Here is a 23,343-nt window from a genome sequence, read left to right as displayed (position 1 = left end):
TTTTTTTGCTTTCAGTGGGTAAGGAAGGAGAAAAAGGGAGGGAGGGGTAGAGTGAATGCAACACTTTGGGGGGCTGTCCAATGTGCTGCCTTAAATTAGCCGTGGGAGAGGTTGGACTGAGGGTGGAGCTTTGTGCTGTCACTATCTCCCTAAGTATTACCTGCAGTGCTTCAGTAGGTTGGCTGCACTTGTACTGTGTGTAAGGACAGAGAGTGAGGATACATAGCAGTGAAAACCAAGCCTTGAGAAATCAAGGGCATCATCCTAAATCTGCAGTGCATCTATTTTAGCAAGTTCATGCAGTACAACTTGCTGTAGATATGGCTGGTTGTCTGCAAAGAGGAAGACTGAGTGCAGCAGGAGCACCTCTGAAGTGCCTGTTTATTTTGATTTCATTAGGATGTTGTCTCTCTAAAGTGGACGCAGATCCTTTCGACACAGCTTTCCGCCATAGTCAGAGACCTGGACCTACCATTGAAACAATCTTGGTAGCCAACAATGGGATTAGAGTTCCCTTTGGACGCTCCATCTATCTGGATTCTATCAATGACCTTGTGACTGAAGTGCACGCAGGAGACCGCTGTCACATTACAGTTCTGGACAATGACCCACTGGCTCAGAGACCTGGAATGCTAACACCCAAGAAGTTCCCCTGTGCTTTTGGTGCAGAAGAGGTGAAATATACTCACTTTGGTTCCCGGAGCCCAAGCAAAGACCACATTAAACTACAACTGAGGTATGACTCAAACACAGACACAGTGGTGGTTCCTCTGATTCTTGAAGTAGAAGTGGTCTTTCAGCAACTGGAGATTGTCACTCGTAACATGCCTCTGGTTGTGGACAAGCTCAATGGGCTAAGCAACCCAATTGACAAAAAAACTTTAGAGTTTGCATTTGAAGATGGTGTCACTACATGCAAGGTGACCACACTGGTTGGTGCAGGCAAACTTCCCAGGTATGGTGGTCTTACTGATAACTCTGTTAATGGCCAGATGATTAATTGCGATGATTTTGTCAAAAAGGGAATTCAGTATCAACACACCGCAACTACCAACTCTCCTAACAGAGACTACATTCCAATGCTAGTGGAAGTACAAGATAATGATGGTAATACTATTCAACAAGAACATTTCCAGATAATGGTTAGAATTAAAGAGGGTAATGAAAATACACCACCAAAACCTAGCTTTATATCTATGATGATGATGGAGATTGACCAGTTTGTGATGACAGCCATTACTTTGGATATGCTGGCAGCTGAAGATATTGAATCAGATTCTGATGAATTAATATTTAACATAACATCTCCCTTGGGCTATCAGCAGGGCCATATTATCAGTACAGATGATCAAAACCAGCCAATCACTTCTTTCCATCAGAGAGATATTAAAGATCTTAAGATCGCTTACAAGCCTCCTTCTGAGGATTCAGAAATAGAAAGAATTTTCCAGATTGAATTTGAAATTGTTGACACTGATGGGGCTGTTTCAGATCCTTTTGCGTTCATGATTGTTGTGAAGCCAATGAACACTTTAGCTCCGGTAGTAACCAAAAATACAGGACAGCTGCTTTTTGAGGGTCAATCAAGACCACTATCCAGCTCACAAAATTTAGAGATCAGCGATGAAGATAATCTTGATGATGTGAAGATTACTGTTATTGATGGCTTGAAACATGGAGAGCTGACTGTGCTAGGGTCTCAACGAAAATTTTTTACTACAGCTGATCTAGATGCTGGCATTGTTGTGTACCAGCACGATGGAAGCGACACTTACAGTGACAACATTATATTCAGAATGACTGATGGAAGTGATGAAGTAGAGTTTTTATTCCCCATCACAATAGCTCCAACTGATGATGAACCCCCTATTATAAATGCAAACACTGGTATTGTGCTTTTTAAAAATGAAGTGATGCAAATCTCGCCCTTTATCCTGAGTGCCACTGACATTGACTCTGAGGATTCAACAATTAAATTCATATTAGAAGAGCCATTCTCAGCAATTGGTGAGCTGCTCATAAAACAGGTGGAGCCTCCTCCAGATCCATCTGCATGGAAATTTAGTGCAACAGATGAGATGTTTGAACAGGTGGTGACAGAATGGTTTCAGCAGGATATTCTGGATGGGAAGCTGTTCTATCGTCACAAAGGTCCTCATAGTACCACCACTGTGATTGACCAGTTTGCCTTTAGAGTCCAGGATGACAATGACCCACCAAATCAATCAGGAGAGCATGTGTTCATAATTAAAATCCACCCGGTGGATGACATTCCTCCGGAAATTTACTCTGGCACCACATTACACATGACAGTCAAAGAATATGAGCTGACATTTTTTAAGAAGAAATTTCTACGTTACACAGATCTGGACTGTGATGACAGGGATCTTAAATACACCATTGTCAAACCTCCTACTGACACAGATGAAAACAGCCCTGTTCCTCTTGGCGCCATTGTACTGACTGATAGCCCTGACATCATAATCAGTGAGTTTACACAAGCTCAGGTCAACCACCATAAAGTGGCATACAAACCCCCAGACCAAGAGCTCGGTATTACTCCAAAAGTGGTCCAGTTTTCATTCAGTGTGGAGGACACTGCTAGTAATTCTGTTGATGGACTTTTTACAATCTTTTTACAGCCTGTTGACAACAAACCCCCTGTAATTACTAATACTGGTTTCACTGTTCTGGAGCGAAATACTTATATAATAACCAAAAATGAACTTGATGCCTCTGACCAGGACACAGAGGATGAGAATATTAAATTTATAGTGACCCAGATTCCCAGGTTTGGGCAGCTGCAATATTTAGGAATTGACATGTCTAATGGGGAAACATTTGTGTTGGAGGACATTGAAAACAGCCGACTGGCCTACATCCACAGTGGTGAAGAATCTCTTCACGATGTCATTAAGCTGGACATTAGCGATGGCTTTCATGAAGTCCCCATTGTTGTCAAGATCAGCATCAAGCCTGTCGATGACGAAACTCCAAAAATTATGTTACCAGCAGGTTTGTTAGGCACGTCCATTGATGTACTTGAGAATGGTGCAACAGAAATCACCAGCAATGTTATTCAGGGTCATGATGAAGACACAGATGACCTCATGCTGACTTTCATAGTTGAGGAGCCTCCTAAGCTAGGAGAAATAATGGTGAATGGAGCTCCTGCTGAGCGCTTCACCCAGCAAGACATAATAAATGGCGTGGTCATCTATGTTCACACTAGTGGTGAAATTGGCCCCATCAAAGAGCATGATTCTTTCAATCTCACAATATCTGACATGTCAGATGAATGGGTTGTTGGTGGCAACAAAGTTCAAGGGGTCCGCGTCCAAGTCACCATTCTTCCTGTAGACAGCATTCCACCTATTGTTAATGTAGGTGGACAATTTGTAGTAGTCGAGGGTGAGAAAAATGTTATCACATTGGAGCACATTCAAGCTGAGGACATTGACACTGATAATGATGATATATTGTGTACTATCATCGTTCAGTCCACATCTGGCTATGTGGAGAACATTTCCCCAGCTCCTGGGTCTGAAAAATCCAGAGTAGGCACTGCCATCACTGCATTCACCATTAAAGATGTTGGTCTAGGCCACATCTATTATGTCCAAAGCATTCATAAGGGTGTAGAGCCAGTGGAGGACAGATTTACTTTCCGCTGCTCAGATGGCATTAACTTTTCAGAAAGGCACTTTTTCCCCATTGTCATTATCCCAGCCAATGACGAAAAGCCAGAGATTTTCATTCGTGAGTTTGTTGTCATGGAGGGGATGAGTTTGGTTATTGACACACCTATTTTGAATGCTGCAGATGCAGATATCCCAAGTGATGAATTAGTTTTTGAAATACTTAAAAACCCAAAACATGGAAACATAGTTCAGCAGTTGAGCACTGGGACAGTCCCAGTGGTCACATTTACCTTAGATCAGATCAAGGAGGCTTCCAATATTGTTTATGAGCATGATGACTCTGAAACCAAGGAAGACAGATTTGATATTCGACTCACTGATGGGAAGCACACTGTTGAAGAGAAGGTCATCATAATGGTCATTCCTGTTGATGATGAAACGCCAAGGATGGCCATCAATGATGGCCTGGAAGTAGAAATTGGAGAAACCAAAGTAATTAGTAACAGAGTCCTGAAGGCCACAGATCTGGATTCTGAGGACAAAGAGCTTACTTACATTATCCGTTATGGCCCTGGCCAAGGCTACCTTCATAGAATTACCAAACATGGAGTTGTAATTGGCAACATTAGTATTGGAATGAATTTCACTCAAGAGGAACTTGACAAACAGTTGATCCAGTACGTTCACACAGGGCAGGAGGGTGTCCGTGACCTGCTAAAGTTTGACGTAACTGATGGAATCAATCCTCTCATTGATCGGTACTTCTACATTAATATTGGCAGCATGGACATGGTCTTCCCTGATGTTATCAACAAGGGTGTGACACTCAAAGAGGGAGGTAAGGTCACCTTGACCACAGACCTTCTCAGCACAACTGACATCAACAGTCCAGATGAATATCTAAGTTTCAGTATTACTCGTGCTCCTAGCAGGGGCCATCTTGAAAGTACTGATCTCCCAGGAGTGCCCATCTCCACCTTCACTCAGCTGCAGTTAGCTGGAAACAAGGTCTACTACATCCATACATCTGACGATGAAGTGAAGATGGACAGCTTTGAGTTTGAGGTGACAGATGGCTATAACCCTGTCTTCCGCACCTTCCGTGTATCCATTACAGATGTCGACAACAAGAAGCCAGTCTTGACGATCAACAAGCTTGTGCTGGGGGAGGGAGAAACCAAGCTGATCACACCATTTGAACTGACAGTGGAGGACCGTGACACACCAGACAACCTGCTGCGATTTGTAGTGACTCAAGTGCCAGTTCACGGTCAGCTTCTGTTCAATGGAACACAAGTCATTACATCATTCACCAAGCAGGATCTAAATGAAAACCGTATTACTTATAGGCATGATGGCACAGAGACGAATGAAGACAGCTTCTCCTTCACAGTTACTGATGGGACTCACACAGAATTTTATGTTTTCCCTGATACTGTATATGAAACTCGTAAGCCTCAGATGATGACTATTCATATTAGCACAGTGGACAATGGGGTGCCTCAAATCATAGTAAACAAAGCAGCACCCACTCTTAGGGTTCTTCATACTGGGCACCTTGGATTTTTGATTACCAGCAAAGCTCTAAAGGCTGAGGACAGAGACAGCCCAAACAAAGTGCTTCAGTATGTTGTAACCGAGACCCCTCTTCATGGCTTTATCATGAATTCTGCTTTGGGGAATGATAGCATCAATTCCTTCTCACAGGGTAAGTTATACTTATTTTCCTTTTTGTTTCCTAAATATTTTATGCAAAACCTGTCACTGTTATTTAAGATTTATTAATCTCCTACTTCTCCAACTCTCATTTCTCGTCATTAGCTGATATTGATGATATGAAGATTTGCTATGTGCTTCTTGATGGGTCCAATGCCACAAGTGACATATTCTATTTCAGAGTGGAAGACAATGGTAAGAATGTCTCTTCCTTGCCCCTCTCATTAACTGAAAGTGTCATGTGTCAGTAAAGCTGCTTTTGGAATTCCCAAGCTTTCAGGTGCTTATTTAAATCAATTTTGCTGAAGGGGACTTTTCTAGGTTTTCTAGGTTAGGAGAGTGTTTCTTTGTCAGTCAATATAAAAGTAAACAAAACACTTTTTTAATAGTACAGTCATCGTTAAAGATTGGAACTATGTGGTAGTTTAACTGTGAGATTTGGAAATCCTACTGTATGCTCCCTCAGCATGACACATATACACAGAAACATGAAAAAGGAAACACTTTAAAAAACGGATTAAGCAAAGAATCTTTTTTTTTCAACTTGGATGAGCCTGGACAAGTAGAGCTTTGGTGGTCAGCAAATAATAGCAATACGCTAACGTGCTTGGAGTGCAGATCAAGCTTTTTTTTTTTTTTTTGACTGAATATCTAAGTAATTCCCAGTAACTTTAAAGGTACACTGTGTAGGAATTTCTCCCATCTAGCGGTGAAATTGTATTTTGCATTAAACCAAATAGTGCTCTCTAGCGCCACGCTTTTTCAAATGCGTGTTGCAACTACGGTAGCCGTTATGTGCCAATAAGCTATCACAACGTCTTCCAATAGCACTTCATCGAGTTTAGCTATATGTACATGTTCTATTGTTATGCTGCCTATATAATGAATTACACAACCAATGAAAAAAAGCTTGTAATTTAGACTGTAACATTGACTTAGATGATGACAGCACAGTCCATTCTATCTGCCGTTGACCTGAGAACACACAAACACACACACACTCATCTGGAAAGTGAGTTGTGAGTCCTCAGCCATCTCTTTCTATGAAAGCTGTGTTTCAATTACTGAAAAGCTTTGAGGTAGGCTAGTGCTTTTAGTCCCTCTCTGCTATTATAGTTTTTCAAAATGGCGGAACGACATGGAAGTCTCCTTTGACTTAACCGTCTAATGTAAATAAAGATAAGAAATTCTTCGCTTACGAGGATAAGTCAGATCATTGGCAGAGGTAACTTTACACCAATGAGGACATATTTATGAATAAAGACATTGATTTTAGCTAATAAAATACTTAAAAAAAACTACACAGTGTACCTTTAAATAAGGCTGCAGTTTTTTGTTCAAAAATTTATTTTTTACTTATATTTGAATTCACGCTAAATGTTAATTAATATGATCCGCACAAATGAGTTTGTGTATCTGTGTGAATTCCTTAATCGTAAATTTAAAAGTCGCAGACATTTGCTTGTTAGTAGTTTAACTTATGGCTCTTTAGCTGTGTCGGAACTGAAGCATGCACCAGGGCTGGCACTTCGTCTTTTTGGCAGCATTTCAGCTGGAGGCTGTCATTGCTATAAGAGTCAGGTAAAAAAAAAAACACACTGTCAGAGGCCTAGCCAAGATGGTAGAAACAATACCATTTAGAAAGATTCAAAAGAAGCCAGGATTAAGAATTATTACTATTTGGAGGAAACTGTTTGTTTGTTTGTTTGTTTGTTTGTTTGTTTGTTTGTTTGTTTGTGTACATTTAAAAAACCTCAATTGCCACATTACACAGTTTAAAATTCCTATAAGCTATAACTAACAGAAAATAATGGAACAGGTTCACATACTCTCTGGACACTGAGACAGCATGTTGTAGGTGTGTTTACATATACATTTCTCAAAGGAACTCTCATCTTTGGTAGAGGCTGACTTTATATTCTTTATGTTTGGCGTTTCAGAGACACGAATGCTGTAAAAGCAATAATAGTCATTTCAAAATGAATCTAATATATATATTTTTTTTTTAATTCTTTTTTCCCCTTTCAAATTCTCAGATGTAGTCAAAACGTGATATTACTGGGTTTTTAGTTTGTTTGTTTGTTTGTTATAATTTAAACAGGTTGCACTTTTCAGAGATTAAATTTTATAAAAAACAAAAACAAAATCAGTTCTAATGAGACTGAGACAAGTCAAGAAAAGTCAACATTTTAGGTTGACGCATATAGCAGAAAAAAGACTGGGTACGCGACTGTTACTTATGTGTAACTTGCTTAAAAAGAGTTATTAAGTGCAATAAGCTGTGGAAAAAAACTGACCCGAAGCACATGCACAGAAAAGCGCCTCTAAGACAGCGCACAATCCCGAATTCTGTTATATTCTGTACTCAACTACACACACAGTTATGTCAAAATGCCTGTCTTGGCGAGCATTCACGTAAACACAGTCAGTTATGTCTTAAAGGTGGTATCAGCGATTTCAGGCCCAAACATAAATGTTCACATTCATTTAATCTTTCCTAACGATCCGCTAGCTGCCCGCCCCATAAGCATGCCGTCAAAAAAACGCGTCTCTGTAGGCAGCCTAGGCTCTGAGATCTGCACACAAAAACAAATGGTTTCACAACAACTCAAAACCAAAATAAATAGTGTTCCAACCAATCACCGACAGGGGCGGGTGTTGTGAGGTTTTGCGCTCGTGCACGGCTGCCTATGACGGCTGCACGCGAAAACCTCACAACACCCACCCCTGTCGGTGATTGGTTCGAACACTATTTATTTTGGTTTTGAGTGTTTGGCTAAAATGGGTGAAAACAACCCATTTTATTTTTACATTTGATTATTCAGTTTTGTATTGTTTCTTACTTGCTTTGTAAGTCTAAAGGCCTGTTCACACCGGGACGAATTTCGCGCGCGATATTCGGCGACGTTTAACGCCTCGTGACTAAACAAAGGGCGCCAATGTGAGTGTGCACACCGACGCGAAAAACGCCACGCGTAAAAGCGTCATTTTAAAAAAAACGCCTCGGGTTCGTTTTTTTGGTTTGACGCGCCGCGTCAAAAACTATCCGACCAATGAGATTGGCGCTTTTGCTCACGTGTCTGGAGCTTCTGAAGTTACAGTAAAACACAACTTGGGGGCGCTCAAACACAAAACGGTCTTGCCGAGCACACATACGTAACGGCGAAGAAGATATATGCCGAGTAGCGTCTAAACACTGCCGGGAAGAAATAAGACGAGGAAGATGCAAGGCAAGATGAATGTAGAGCTGCTGGTCTCGTTGGTGTCGGAACATAAATAACTATATGACAAACGCGACAGCGACTACAAAAATCTTGATAAAAGAGAACTGTTATGGAGTGGTATTACAGTTTTTTTCGATTGCTAAACGACAGTGAGCACAACTGGAGCTACATGTGCAAAACTCTAACTACAGTCTGCACTACCAACAGCCACCTGAGCTAAACAGTTCACATCACCTGCAAAACTCACTCCAAGCAACACAACTCTTAACACATGGCTCAAAAGAGGCTCAGTGCAGCCAAACACTATGCACAACCCTCACTGAGATAACACACACTGTCACTCAGAACACACTGAGAGGAAAAACACTAGCATCAAACACCAATACAGAAAATACAAACTTTTCATCTTTACAGTTTGAACAATTTCAGTGACTTCACACAAAGTAATATTTTTTTCAAAGAAAAGAGTGACATTTTTTTCACATGATTTATTTAATTTTTTAGAACATAATTCTTTAAGGTAAATGAAAATTAGCAGTTTGCTTCAATAGTCTGTAGTAATTTATGGAATTACAGTAATGAGAAAAAAAAAAAGGTAGAAACTAAAAGTACATACGAACATGTAATGTAATGTAATATAATGTAATGTAATGTAATTCGAACAAATAATTAAGCGGCTAATCCTGCCTCTCTCTAGCATCAGGCCACAGGTTTCCATCAACATCACATCTAATATTCTCTCTTGCCATGCACCTGGGGAAGAACCTTCTGGAGTGCCTTATCCATCCCTGGCAGTCGTGTCCTCACATCCGGCACGCATGGCTTCCAAAAGAGACCTTTGGTCATGTGGGTGGTGACCAAACACTTTCCACCTCCACCCATACAGAAAAACAATATATTGAAATATATATATGTGGCATATATTCCAAATACATTGAAATATATTTGCATTGTTGGTCACTTATATTTATCATTTTGAAATATATTCTGAAATATAACAAAAATATATGATGTTACAGTAAGTGTGAAATATATTTACATATATTTAACTAAAATATATTTATTGGGCCAATTTCGAATATTTGCATATATTCCAAAAATATATTTCAAATATATTTATTTTGTGTATGGGAGCCTTTCAGCTGAGATTGCAATCAGCAGTGTTTGAAAGGCACAAGGCTGAAATCTATTTCACAGTGGTTCACAGTTTTGACAGCAGTGTGTTAGCATTTGAACAAAGTGCTGTAAATCCACAGTGTTGTGCAGGTTGTGGTTAAAGTCATGGGATAAGTGTGTCGAGTTTTGAAAACTGTGTTCAAGCAATGAAAAACGAACTAGAGTTTGGTCCACATGAACTGCTGCTGTGCAGACTGTAGTTAGAGTTTTGCACATGTGACTCCAGTTGTGCCCACTGTCGTTTAGCAATCGAAAAAAACTGTAAGCGCCATCTAATGTCAGGGAATGAATTTGCATGTTCACTCGGCTCATCGTCAGCGAAAATCGCTTGGGTGTGAACACAAAAAACGCGTTGAAAAACGCTGGCGAATAACGCGCGCCGATATTCGTCCCGGTGTGTACGGGCCTTAAGATTATCAGAATAAAGTTTAAACTGCCTACAAGTTTCAATTGAGCATATGCACTTCTAATTCACCAGGCTTTGTTTAATTATTGGCAATTAAGTTGCAGATCATGACATTTTTTCGTTATAATGTAACTTCCATTTGCTGTCAGCATTCACATAATACTTTTATAAAATACAAGCTTAGGTTTCATAACAGAATTTAAGCTGTTCGTATTAGGGACATAAATCATATCCAAAGCAATGTTATATGATCATTTGTTAGATGGTGGAATGCATTTCCTCCAGATTTGTGGCTCCAGCTACACTGACCCCGTGTAAGTGTAGAAGTCATTGCAGTCAGGGGTGTGTGTGTGTGTGTGTGTGTGTGTGTGTGTGTGTGTGTGTGTGTGTGTGTGTGTGTGTGTGTGTGTGTGTGTGTGTGTGTGTGTGTGTGTGTGTGTGTGTGTCAAGGAGCCTTGATCTGCTAACAGATCTCCTTTCAAAGATCCCTCTAAGCCAGGCTGAAACTCAAAGCCATCACAAGATATGCTGAAAACCTTGGGGCTTCCCCTTGCCTAATTCATCTTTTGAGATGTAAAATATCATACTGCTAGGTTGGGTTTGGATTTTCTTCCAACAATTTTATTTAAAAAAAAAAAATAAAAAAAATTGTGAAAAGCCAGGGAGCTTAAACATAGACTCTGCTCCAAAACCTTGTGAACTTTTGAGGCATCATAGGCGCTCTCTGGAGATTGTTCCAAAACATACCCTCAAAAAAGGAGGCATCGCATGTATCTGTTCTGCAAAACGCTTTGTAAAAGAATTATAATAATTAGGGATGCACCGATACCAGTATCGGCCCGATACTGAGCTCATGTACTACTCGTACTCGTAAAAATGCTCCGTTACCAACAACCGATACCAGGCAGCGTGTAAACAGTGTTTGTGTCCAGACAAAGAAACACTGACAACAGAGGGTATAATGGGAATAAAAAAGAAGGCTGTCTATGAAGTAAATGTATCTTATTAGTGGAATATTAAATGAAATTTAGTAACGCCTAGCTGTGGTGTGCGAGCTGATAAAAGAAAAACGCGCAGTGGATTAAGTGCGCAGCGGCAGACGCGTACGAGCTGGTCGAGCGCATCCCTTTTTCACAGACGTCAGTGGAAAGTTTGTAGTTCAGATGGATGTCAATGGCAAAGAAAGTAAAACGAGGCATGTAGCTTATTAACGTTAACTGACGAGAGAGAGAGAGAGAGAGAGAGAGAGAGAGAGAGAGAGAGAGAGAGAGAGAGAGAGAGAGAGAGAAGCGTCTTGCGCTTGTACGAACAAATTCACACAAGTTTATGTAAAAACGCCCGTCTTGGCAAGTATCCCAGTAAACAAAGTCGGTTATATCTCAAGTGAAACAGTATATTCAAATGGGGTCTGTGCGTTCGGTCTAAAAGGGGCAGCAGTTTAACCTGCTGCTGTTTTAATGTTAATCAAACAATGGACAAATAAATTACTCACTGCTCTTGACTAAATAGTCAAGAATAGCTACCCTTTTCAACTTTACAAAAATATCCATCTATATTTAATTTATACAGTAAAGAATATGCAATGTTTTTTCACATTTGATTACTTTATTCAAATTTCTGTACCTGTTCGATACCCGAAAAACTCTAAAAACAGTTTACTTCATTTGTAGCCTTTCTTTGTTCTATTGCATTTATTTGTGCTATATATGTGTAATTTGATTATTTGTTCTTATTTTATTACATTTATTTATTACGTAATGTTTTAAGTAAGCAATAAGGTACGAGAGGCTGTGCTGTATCGTGAATAAGTAGCCTAACGGCTGAAGGGCGTTGTTAGGCATGACACGAAGCGGAGTGCCTGCAACCCCTTCAGCCGTTACTTATTCAAGATACAGCACTTGCCTCGAGTACCTTATTGCTTTTATAAAACGGTTACCACACAATATTAAAGTAAAAAAAAAAAAAAATGTTTAGTGCAACTTTCATGAAGTTAAATCAATAAAAGCATTCCTTCCGCTAGAAAAAAATAGTCCCTGACCGTGAACAACAATGTTCCAATGTGTAATATGCATGAAAGCTCAAATAAAAACAACAAACCGTTCTCAAACTTTGTCTCATTCTTTTTATTTTTTACAACACAATAATTTGTGAAATTTCCTCACACAAATAGGCATAGCTTATCTCTCAGCATGAGAAAACGTTTTTTTTGTTTTGTTTATTCCGTTATTTTCTTTCTGCACTAAACTAAATATTTACATAGCCTAAATAAAAACACAAGGGTACATATTTTGATAGATAACAGTTAGGTCTTTAATCTATTTTATTAATGTTATTAATTTAGTTGCTAAAATGCTGCCTAACAAGAGATACTTTTTTTTATTGATGTTTATTTAAATTTATTTGAACATCTCCGTTTATTGTGCACGCATTAAATATTTGTCTCATTTCAATCGGCGACTCCAACGATAACATTATTGGATGAGATGAATTCGCTGTCTAAATAAAAGCACAGCTATTGACCAATCAGAATCAAGGATTGGAACTAACCGTTTTATAAATTCACATTAATTAGGCTGGTAGTTTTTGTAGTATCAAAATTGTAATAAAGAATTGATATTTCACTGGTGTCTAAAACATTTGTACCACTGACAGAATCCTCAGCACTGAGCCCTTCTGGAGCTGCTCTAACTATGTGATGTTAGATGCTAGATCATTCTATTAAATGAAAGATAAAATATGATAGAGCAATAGAATGAACAGTGAAAGTAACAGAAGCTCATACAATGCATTTTAGCAGGCTTAATTAAGCATGTAATAACTGAAGGAAATATATATTTGATGAACAAATTAAGCCAACTAATTTGATTTATATTATTTTGGTTTATCTTCTAATACATTTAAAAATTAGAAATGCAGTGAAAATACAGGTATCAGTATTTGGTATCGGTATCTGCGAGTACCAAAAATGGGAGTATTGGAATCGGACTCATTCTGGAAAAAGGGGTATCGGTGCATCCCTAATAATAATCAAAGAGGGCAGAAAAAAATTATATAACTGTTGATAAATACTTCTTTACTTTCAACATGAAAACAAATAGATTTTGTACTAAATTTGCCTCAATATTGTGTGGTATATTGTTATGCTTTTTAGAGTATCACATTAGTTTAGCAACATGCTAACACCAAAACTAGACTGAAATCAATTGTGAGTCTACAGTTGTTTCCTGTGCAAATGAATGCCTGTTTAACGTTCCAAAACAGTGTCATACAAAGCTATCTTTCAGTTAGGATGCTGCCTTAGAAGGAAACTGCCTATGTTGGCAGTAGACCGTAAGGTACTGTAGCTCACAAGGTTTTAGAATAGAGCCATAGACAATTTTAACATTAGACAAGTCTAATGCAAAAGCTGAAGTATATCTTAGAGATATACAAAAACCTTCTCAAGTTTGGAGGTTTCTTTATCATCATAGACGTCTGCACCTAATCTGTGTGTCAGACATGTAAACACAAAAGATTAACTGCTCTATGGTGCCAGTGGCTTTCACAACCACACTAAACACAGGACCCACATCGTCACTGCAACTCTCAGATTTACGATATTTTGTGAGAGTGCTAGAGGATATGATGTATGGTTCTGGGGTTATTCTTATCTCTTACAGATGGCAGAGTTCTTCCTGTGATCTGAGCCTTAAGATCACCCTATGGGGCCTTTTCCTTTAAAGAGCACTTTCTCTTGATCTATCTCCTTCTGCCTACCACAGACAACTTAGGCGACTGGTGTCAAAAGAGATGTGGCTGGTCTGCCATGCCATAATTCATCACCCTGCAGTTTGGGGATCAGGTGCCTGGCTTTTGCAAATGTCACGTGGACAAGTACAGTACCTGCCAGTGTCCAGTTGTCAAATATTCCCCCAGTGGAATGCCTGGAATTACATGAGACGCCTAACATAGACTTCCAAGCTTGGTGTTTGCGAGATGCCATTATTAGATGCAGAGGAAATGGCTTAAGCTTCTCAGGTCAGAAAGATCTGACCCATATTTGAATATGACTTCATGTTGCCTCGTGAAGTCAGATAATTTTGGGTCTAATCTGAAGCATGGTCATGCATTTCATGTTTAGGATACTTAACATGGCCCTAGAAGTTCTGATGAATATAAAAGGATATAGATATATAAGCCAGTTTAGTCTTGCAATATGCTTCTAGCAGTGAATGTTGATATCCTCCTAGCGCTCCCTCCCATGCCCGAGGCTCTATATAACTACGGTATTCTATTGACCCGTGGCACTGAGGTAAAGATCTATCAGAACTATCAAACTCTACACTTACCACCATGTTGATGTATGCAACACGAGACTTTTTACAAGCAAAAATTGTTAAAGACCCCCTGTGATGAAAATCAAGTTTTTAATGTTGTTTATATGTCTATGCAGGGTTTTTAATATGCTTTAACGCAAACCATTTGCAAATTCATAAGTCAACACCATTGCTGAGTATTTTCTCCTTAAAACTGCAGTTTAGCAAAGACAGTCTCAAAAACAAAGTTTGAAATCACTGGTGTTTCTTGCGTCACAAACTACCTTATAACCAATCACGTCAACGTGCCAGCGGGCTTTAGCATATCATTAACTATCAGCTCATACCCGGTATATGTTTCTATTGATATCAAAAAATTGTGGCACATTTGATAAAATAGCGAGTGAATTATGAGTATGATGCCTATTACGATGTTATAATGAATGAAATTACTTTCTCACTGATGTTCTAAGTTGTTCAAAGAGTTTCTGAGGATGCTGATTTTTAGAAGGCAGCTTTCTGACTCTGAAATGGCAAACTGGAACATGGTTTGTGTAACATTAGTAACACATTATTAGCTGTTTGATAACGTAGTCAAGCCAATGGCTAATCATAATAATTACCGTTTTGTGTCTGATATAGAGATCAATACATAAAACGTGTTACCATTCTGATACACCGACGAGCCAGTATAATTTGCTCTTTCACTTCTTATTCTGAATCAGTTTCTGGTTCAAACATATATGGCTGAATTTCCACTTGCCATTGTGTAACGTTTACTCAGTAAAGTTGACTGAGCGGGGACTAATTTGCATATTCATGGATCCACATATACTAAATGAAGCGAGGGTTAAATTCTAACTATTTTAAGGCATGAAGATTATGAAATTTATTTTCACAGGAGAAAACTGTTAAATATTTAATTTTGGTAGTGATCAAAGGTTAGTTTTAAGGGATAAAATTGTTGACTACAGGGGGACTTTATTCTTATTCTTACGAATAATAGCAACAAAGTCATTCATTGCTTGGGGAATTATTACTGCCAGCCAGAAACAAAGACATAATTACGGTTGGAAATGTAAATGTTAGTTTATGTAAAAGTCAGGAATACGTTTTTTCAAAAGCTATAAGGCTAGGGTGACTTGAATGAGTGAGAATGTAACCATTACTTAGCCCTGCTTTCTTTTTATATATTATTGCAGTCATAAATACCTCCAGAGCTTCAGGCATCCCCCTGTGACGCCTGAACCTATTCAATGAGTTAGCACCACTCACTGATGCTGATCTTTACTGGGCTTTACTCCCGCTCCAGCTTACAACAGAAACCCTTAAATTAAATGCTTCGCAACACCACAAAACTGCTATTGCACTGCTCAGATTCTCATGACTTATAGTGAACTAAAAACAACATTCTGAGAAAACTGTCTGAAACACTCATGAGAAAACATTCTGCTTTCACAGGGAGAAACTTTTGTGTTGTTTGTTCATTGTAGACACAAATCCCCCTAGAGTGTAGAAAGAAGCAGTAAGAACCATGACAGTGGGTTTGGGCCACCCAGACAGTGCCTGCTGTCCGCCTCAGTTGTTGCTCCCATGCACAGATAAAAGTTGACAAAAGGGGAGAACAAGGGAGGGGATAAGTGCAGGGAGTGAGGATACAGCTGTCAGTTCCCTCTCTTGGAATCTAAAAAACACTGAGAAATGGTGTGAGAAAGAGAAGAAAAAGTGCACAGTCAGAAAACTGAGGTGGCCCCCACGATCACTGTTAAACAGCACCTGCCTTCTAAACATAGCATTAAAACTATTTAGGAAATCTCCTCAGATGACTGTCAACTCTAACTAGCTAAATTCACTTTGGAAATAACAGTACATTTGTGCTAATGGATCGAAACATCAGTTGTAAATGCATTTCTTTAGACTGCCCAGTTATAAAAGGGTTATAAAGGGTCTGTTCAAAGTTAACTACATAGGCAGGTCACTAGGTTTCTCTTCACTTCTACTGTCACCTTGTTCACTGTAAAGCAGTATTCTCAGCAAAACTGCTTTGGAATGATATTTATTGTGAAATGTGCTACACAAAATTAATTGAATTAAAAAATAACAATAATAACATTACTCTAATAGAGGATAGGAAAAACAGATGTCAGTATGGCTTTAATACAATGACAAATTACATTCTTGATTTAAAAAAAAATTGTACCTTATGATTGTCTTTTTGATGCTTTTATGCATTTAATTGTTCCTATACATTTTTACAGAATAATCAGGCTAAATTATTTTGTGCACAGAATTTGTTGAATAGAGAGACATTGTCTCCACTGCAAGTGGAACTATTTTCAATAATCTTGTAGACAAAGTGCCCTTATCCAGGCCCAGAGAAACGTCACAGGGTCCTGCGTCTCACAGGTGACTGCTGGGTTTTTAACTGAAAGAGAGCCTTCTGTCTGCATGTTGTCCATTTGATAATCCTCTGATATAGCCTCACTAAGCTCAATATCAGCTCATACTCAAACTGGGCAGTGTGCCTGAGAAAATTGTCTCCTAAAGAAAAAGGCACTTGGCTGAGCTACGATATGGTTCACCTTCCATTAAGCCTTTGATACATGCTTCATTTTCTTTGCATTGTGCCTTTTAATACAGCTCAAAACAAGCTTTAATAAATCAGCTTGTTTTTAATGTGTTAATGAGCTCAGCTACTTTCTAATTGGTGCATTAGTAATGTTCATGAGATATGCACAGTATTCACACTCCTGTGAAAGCTTAACAAGAGATAAAACATCTAATTTGTATAAGGCTCCCTTACATCTTCTCTGTCAATCAGTTTTAATGTTTTTAACGGCCCTTCAGCAATCTAGGGCAAAGATAAATATGATAAATGAGTTCTGTATTTTTAGGCAGAGCTGTCAGACACTTGAGCTTGGTCAAGGCCAATGCTGTCATGTCAGGCTGCGCCGTTTCCTAAACTGAGGAGGGTTGTAAAGATGATGGCCAATTGGCAACATGATGATTCTGTTTCATTGAATATTACTGTAAATCAATCTCACAACATAACTTCTATTTCCAACACTTCAAACTACTGTTTTTTGTTGTTGTTGTTTTTTATTATACATATTGCATACTGCACATATTTGAACTGCAATATTGTTTCTGCACATGCTCACATCAAAAGAGCAGCTCATGTGTTCAGCAGGGTGTGTAAAAAACTACAAAACAGTGAGCAATACCAATGAACTGAGTCATGTTTTGCACACAAACTGACAGAAATAATGTTTCACTTTCAGGTTGGTTCCACATTTAAAATTGCAATTTTGTTAAAATTGCTTACAAGTTTTTGTCATCTAAAGCAATATCATCAAGGATTTAGTAAAACAAATGCCAGCTATAGAAAATCAGAACAGCTTGTACCAAGAAATAGTGTCCAAGAATGTAACATACCCTTTCTCTTTAGGGATAATCAAAGTCACGGGGGTAGCATGGATTATGGCAAGATAGGATTGAGGATCCTTTCTAAGTCATTACAGTTCTTTATCCTACTTCAGTCAGTCAAGATTCAGGATTATATCTCTTCTCTGCTTAAATCATTTAGTCCATGGAGAGAGTCTAATCCGATTATACTTTAATCTGATTACTCAAAATGATAATTAGTCACTGAGGTATGTATTATTTGATGAAAGAGTGCTAGAATAATGCTGAAATATACAATATATTTCAGGTTATAGCTCTATAGAAAAATAAAGTTAAAGGCACACTTTGTAAGATTTGTACCTTAATATAAGAGCTTCAAAATCATTTTGATGGTAAACGAACTCGTAATAGGGCGAATCATCCCGATAGCAAAGCTAGAGGGGATGAATCTGGGGGGGGGGGGGGCACTGGCAAAACCAGCAATGCAAGTTAGAGAGGTGGCGCCCCACCAAATCTCACGAGAATCACGCTTGCTTTACGGCACAATGTCACATACATCAACAACATAATGAAGCAGCCTCTATGGAAGACACTAGCACGCATTTCAGACATGAATCATGTCAGAGTTGATGAAGAAAACGAAGAAAGCGTGGACGGAAGAGTGCAGAGACGGCTCTGTGTGTGTGGTATTTACGACAGTAACGTTAAAACCAAGTACTCCACAGCGATATGGAGCACATCTTGTATGTAAGTAAGTGTAGCACATATAAGTCTTGGAGACAAAAGGTCAGATCTTCTTTATTGTCCCTTCTACAGTATCCATGGCTAGTGATTGAAGTGGTAAGAAAACTCTCCATCGTTTGTGTTTATCTGCACCAACAACAATATTCCACAACTGCTTTCTTTAACACTATCATTGGGCTTCAGCACTAACCTGACACCTGGTTGGACTCACTTCTCTTGAGCCTCATTTATTTACCAATAAAAGTAGTAAAAAAAGAAAACCGTGTGAACATATATTGTGTCCTAATTTGACAGTAGTAATGAAGGAAAGACAAAAAAGGGTGTTGAGTGTCAATAGAAAACTAAAAGCAGGACTCAGGATCAAATTTTGACCCTTCTTTCTTTCTACATTCTGAACTTGAACTAGATGAAATCATTAGAAAACGATTGTGTGTCTCAAGGAGATCAAATATACACTGTGTCTTTTTTCATTGTGCTTCATCAAATTCAATTCATTGTGCTTTTCTCTGTTTGAAAAAGGTGGCAACAAATTGAAGCCACAGCCGTTCCGTCTGAATTGGGCCTGGATATCCCTGGAAAGGGAATATTATATTGTGGATGAGGATGCAAAGTTTCTGGAAGTCACCCTCAAACGCCGGGGATACTTGGGAGAGACATCATTTGTCAGTAAGTATTTATCAAAGTGAAGGAGTTACCCAGTTAGCCTAATTCAAAATATGTGCTAAATTAATACATTTATAATATATGTTATATATAGTTAATATGTTAAAAAACAATAAACAGGACTTGTGATGAGGTGTAATTTGTTTGCTAACAAAATGTTCAGTACATAATCGTTTGTGACCAAGAGTTATTTTGTGGAGATAAAAATACAGTTCATTAAATACTGGAATCCTAATAAAAAACAAACAGAACCTCCTTCATTGTCATGCTTGCATATATTTAGAGATACACCATGTTTATTTGCAGCTGTTACAAGTTGGTCCCTCTGTGTTTGGTATTTTCACAGCCCTTTACCTGTGACTTACAATGTCTTAAATTGTACCATAGCCTTTTACGGTTCTTTAAAATGGTTATTAAGTAGTCAACAGACATCTTAAACTTCTCACAGCTATAGTCAATAACCGCATCACAAACAATTTACTCAATTTGAGAGACTTTTATATTTTAAGATCTCCAAAGAATGTTTTTGTATTTCAAAGGCATTGCCACCAAGGACGGCACAGCAAAACAGGACAAAGACTTCCGTGGAAAATCTCAGAAACAGGTCCAGTTTAACCCTGGTCAGACAACCGCTACCTGGAGGGTGAAGATATTTACCGACCAAGAGTTTGAAACTTCAGAGATGTTTGAAATCCAGCTCTCAGAGCCAGTGATGGCTGTTCTTGAATACCCCGATACAGCCACTGTGGAGATTGTGGATCCTGGTGATGGTAATTATGCAATGCCTAATGATTTCCTACTTTGTCCATATAGTGTAAAACACATATACCTATATAATTGCTTCCAGAGTGTGTGCACCACAATGGCATAGGGGGGAAAAACTTCCTATTAATGCCAATGGTTTTGATATTAAATGGACAACAAGCAAAAACGTGGTCATGTTCATTTAATTTTGGCTACTTAGGCTTATATTAATATTTACTGTAAATAAATATATATCCTATAATTATATATGTCCAAATTTAAGCATTGAAATGTATCTCTTTTCAGAGTCCACAGTGTTCTTCCCTCAAGCAGAATATCGTATTGAGGAGGATATGGGAGAACTACTAGTCCCGGTCCGCAGATCAGGAGACGTCAGCCAGGAACTAATGGTTATTTGTTACACACAACAAGGTAAGATTAATGAAACCTAGTTTTCTAATCACAATATTAAAGGGATGGTTCGGAGTAAAATCAACATAGGGTCCTTTGCCCCATGACTTCAAGCCAAACACCCCCCAGAAGGCTTTTTTCCCTTGGTCGAACATTATTGAAGTTAGAGCTTATTTAGAGATATCAGCTGAATGGCTAAGTGCAGGCGCTAATGGATCTACATCCTTATGCATCGCTTTCTGCCAGGACTTTTACAGGCTTTTCCCAAATCACGGAAGTGAGCTCGACGTCCGGTTTAGCGGTAGCATTAGCCATCAGGCAAGTGTTATTTAAATAAACTCCTGATGTACTTACAAACTTTCCAATGCCTCGTTTTATGAGTACAGAACCTATTTGTACAACTGTAGAAGTTTGGTACCATTCTGGGCATTATTAGTGGAGTAATTTACAAGACACAACCTTTGATCCATTAGCGCCTGCACTAAGCCATTCGGCTTATATCTCTAAATAAGCTTTGGCTCGAGGTCATGGTGCAAAGGACCCTAGGTTGATTTTACTCCGAACCATCCCTTTAACTATTTCTGTATAATGTTATGAGATAATAGTAATCATACAGATATCTAATTACATGATTATTTGAATATTGCGTGACATTATTTTAGTTTATGACTCATAACCTATTACAACTGAGGACCTTACATGACCTTACTTCAGCTGTACATATGTAGAACTTGAAAGTCTGTTTGTATAAAAAAACAAGAAATCCTTCTATACAGGCAGTGCAACCGGAACCACCCCCAGCACCGTGCTTTCCTATTCAGACTATATCACAAGACCAGAGGACCACACCAGTGTTCTGCGCTTTGATAAAGATGAGCGGGAGAAGTCGTGTCGCATCATAATTATTGACGACTCCCTCTACGAGGAAGAGGAGAGATTCAATGTGTCCCTCAGTATGCCCATGGGTGGCCAGGTGGGAGCCAAGTTCCCAAACACCAAAGTGGTCATCTTGCCCGATAGTGATGATGGTGAGTTGGCAAGAACCAACATCTGAATAAATACTGTTCTCATATATAAATTCTTTCAGGATTCTTTGATGAATAGAAAGTTCAAAAGATCAGCATCTATTTGAAATATAATTTTTGGTCGCACTTTATTTCACAATACGTGCACTCGTGTACTTAAAGTGTACTTACCTACGAAAGTACTGGGTAATATAAGGTAACTACATGGGTTAAGGTTAGGTTTAGGGATAAGTTCGGGGTTAGTAGTACTTAGTTATTACTCAGTTATTGTAATTACTATAATAAGTACATAGTATGTACATGGGAAACAGGACTGTAAAATAAAGTGCTACCTATTTTTTTTAAAGGTTTTTTTTAACCATGTAGTCTTTACTGTCATTTTCTTATGTTCAAAAAGTTTTTTTAATATAGTTTTGAGCCTATAAATATGCGTATAGTAGTCCAACTATAGTCAGACCAACTATATTCTGTGCATTTTCTCTAAACCACAAACCCTTTCATGACATTATTTAAAAAATGACATCCTCATCCGCATAAAGAAAAAACTATCTTCTCCATTTTCTGTGGTTATACTGACATGCCTCACCTGTTCTTTCTTTACAGATGTTCTTTTTTATTATTCACACTTTGAAAGGATAGGTAGCCACAGAATGATCCATCTTTACTTTGTGGTCATACCACTGTTGTCCTTGGCAGCATGGTAACACGATAACCCAAAACAAGTTGAGAGAGCACAATTGAGGCCCCTATGACCTTTGTAATGGCCCATAAACCTCAGTGAGGGCACTGAAAGAGCTTTGTGAACATCCTGTCCAAGGATTTAGGATTTGTGTGCATTACTTAAAAGGAACATAGTCCAAACAAGAGCATAGTTTGCCATCTGTGAATTCATTACGTTCAAAGATTCATCCAGGAATTTTTCTTTCAAAGCACAGCCTTCTGTTTAATATTATTCAATTTGAAATGAATATCTTAAATATTGTTTCATTTCTTAATTTTCAGTAAATATCATCCTCTGAGTGTTTTTCCTTACTCATAAAAACAGTCTAATAGTTGTAAACACTTTCACCAACTGCAATCCCACCCTTCACAATTTAGAATATTACCTCAAAAGATATTTATGTGTAAATAATGTATGTACATGCCTAGACCTTATTTGTCTGAAGAAGCAAGTTAAGATTAATGTGCTTATTGTAGCTCAGCGTCTTGGTGGGTCTGGAAGGGCCCAGTGGTATATTTGTGTCTAGTTGTAGGCGGGGGGAGGGAGGATGTTGGATAGACTTGTGGTCTGGATGCCAGCCAGAATTGGACTCTTTTTGTTGTTTCTCTGACTTGTTGTCTATGGAGGTGTCACTACTCTTGTTTTTCTTTGTATGGCCCCTCAAACTTATGGCCTCTACCCCCCACCCTGGAAGGGCCTATCCCCTCTGCATTAATTTACCATGATGCTGATATCGCTCTGGGAGTCTCTCTGACCTCCCAAACACACACACACAAATATAAACACTCACCAAGTGCATCTTGACTGGAATAGACACAACAGTCTGGTTTCAGCACTCAGACAGGACATTAGAAATGATGGTAGGTTTCCTGTGCTGTCACACCAATGGGTCAGAACAACTCTGTGTGAGATGAAACATGACTTAACAATTCTGAGCAAAAAATGGCACCTTTTCTTATGGTAGCTTTTGGGTTAAAAAGGATCAAATAAAGAATCATTATGCAGTAAAATAAGAAAGAAATATTTCATATTTCATACTTTTTCTAGGTCACTAATTAAATCAAAAGCAAAACAGTGACTCTGTGAACTTTGGTTTACATGAGTTCAGATGCACTTGCTTCGATTGAAGCCCAAGATGTTCTTTAAAACATTATCAAATCATACTGGATGAC

The 23,343-nt window shown here is 38.6% G+C and overlaps 1 protein-coding gene across 1 annotated transcript in view; it reads left to right on the top strand.

Annotated features, from left to right (window-relative positions):
- The first annotated feature begins 222 nt into the window (after positions 1-222).
- frem3 (Fras1 related extracellular matrix 3) overlaps positions 223-23,343 on the top strand; it is a 45,387-nt gene continuing 22,266 nt past the window's right edge. Inside the window, exons 1-6 of the mRNA XM_081360490.1 lie at positions 223-5,349; positions 5,463-5,552; positions 19,127-19,273; positions 19,810-20,040; positions 20,321-20,446; positions 21,202-21,453. Of these exons, the coding sequence (XP_081216616.1) occupies positions 321-5,349; positions 5,463-5,552; positions 19,127-19,273; positions 19,810-20,040; positions 20,321-20,446; positions 21,202-21,453 (5,875 nt within the window). The 5' untranslated portion in view covers positions 223-320. The remainder of the gene's footprint in view (positions 5,350-5,462; positions 5,553-19,126; positions 19,274-19,809; positions 20,041-20,320; positions 20,447-21,201; positions 21,454-23,343) is intronic.

This window comes from Scardinius erythrophthalmus (genome assembly GCF_964197995.2).
Source record: "Scardinius erythrophthalmus genome assembly, chromosome: 3".
Taxonomy (NCBI): domain Eukaryota; kingdom Metazoa; phylum Chordata; class Actinopteri; order Cypriniformes; family Leuciscidae; genus Scardinius; species Scardinius erythrophthalmus.
This window is presented reverse-complemented; position numbering and strand designations above follow the sequence as displayed.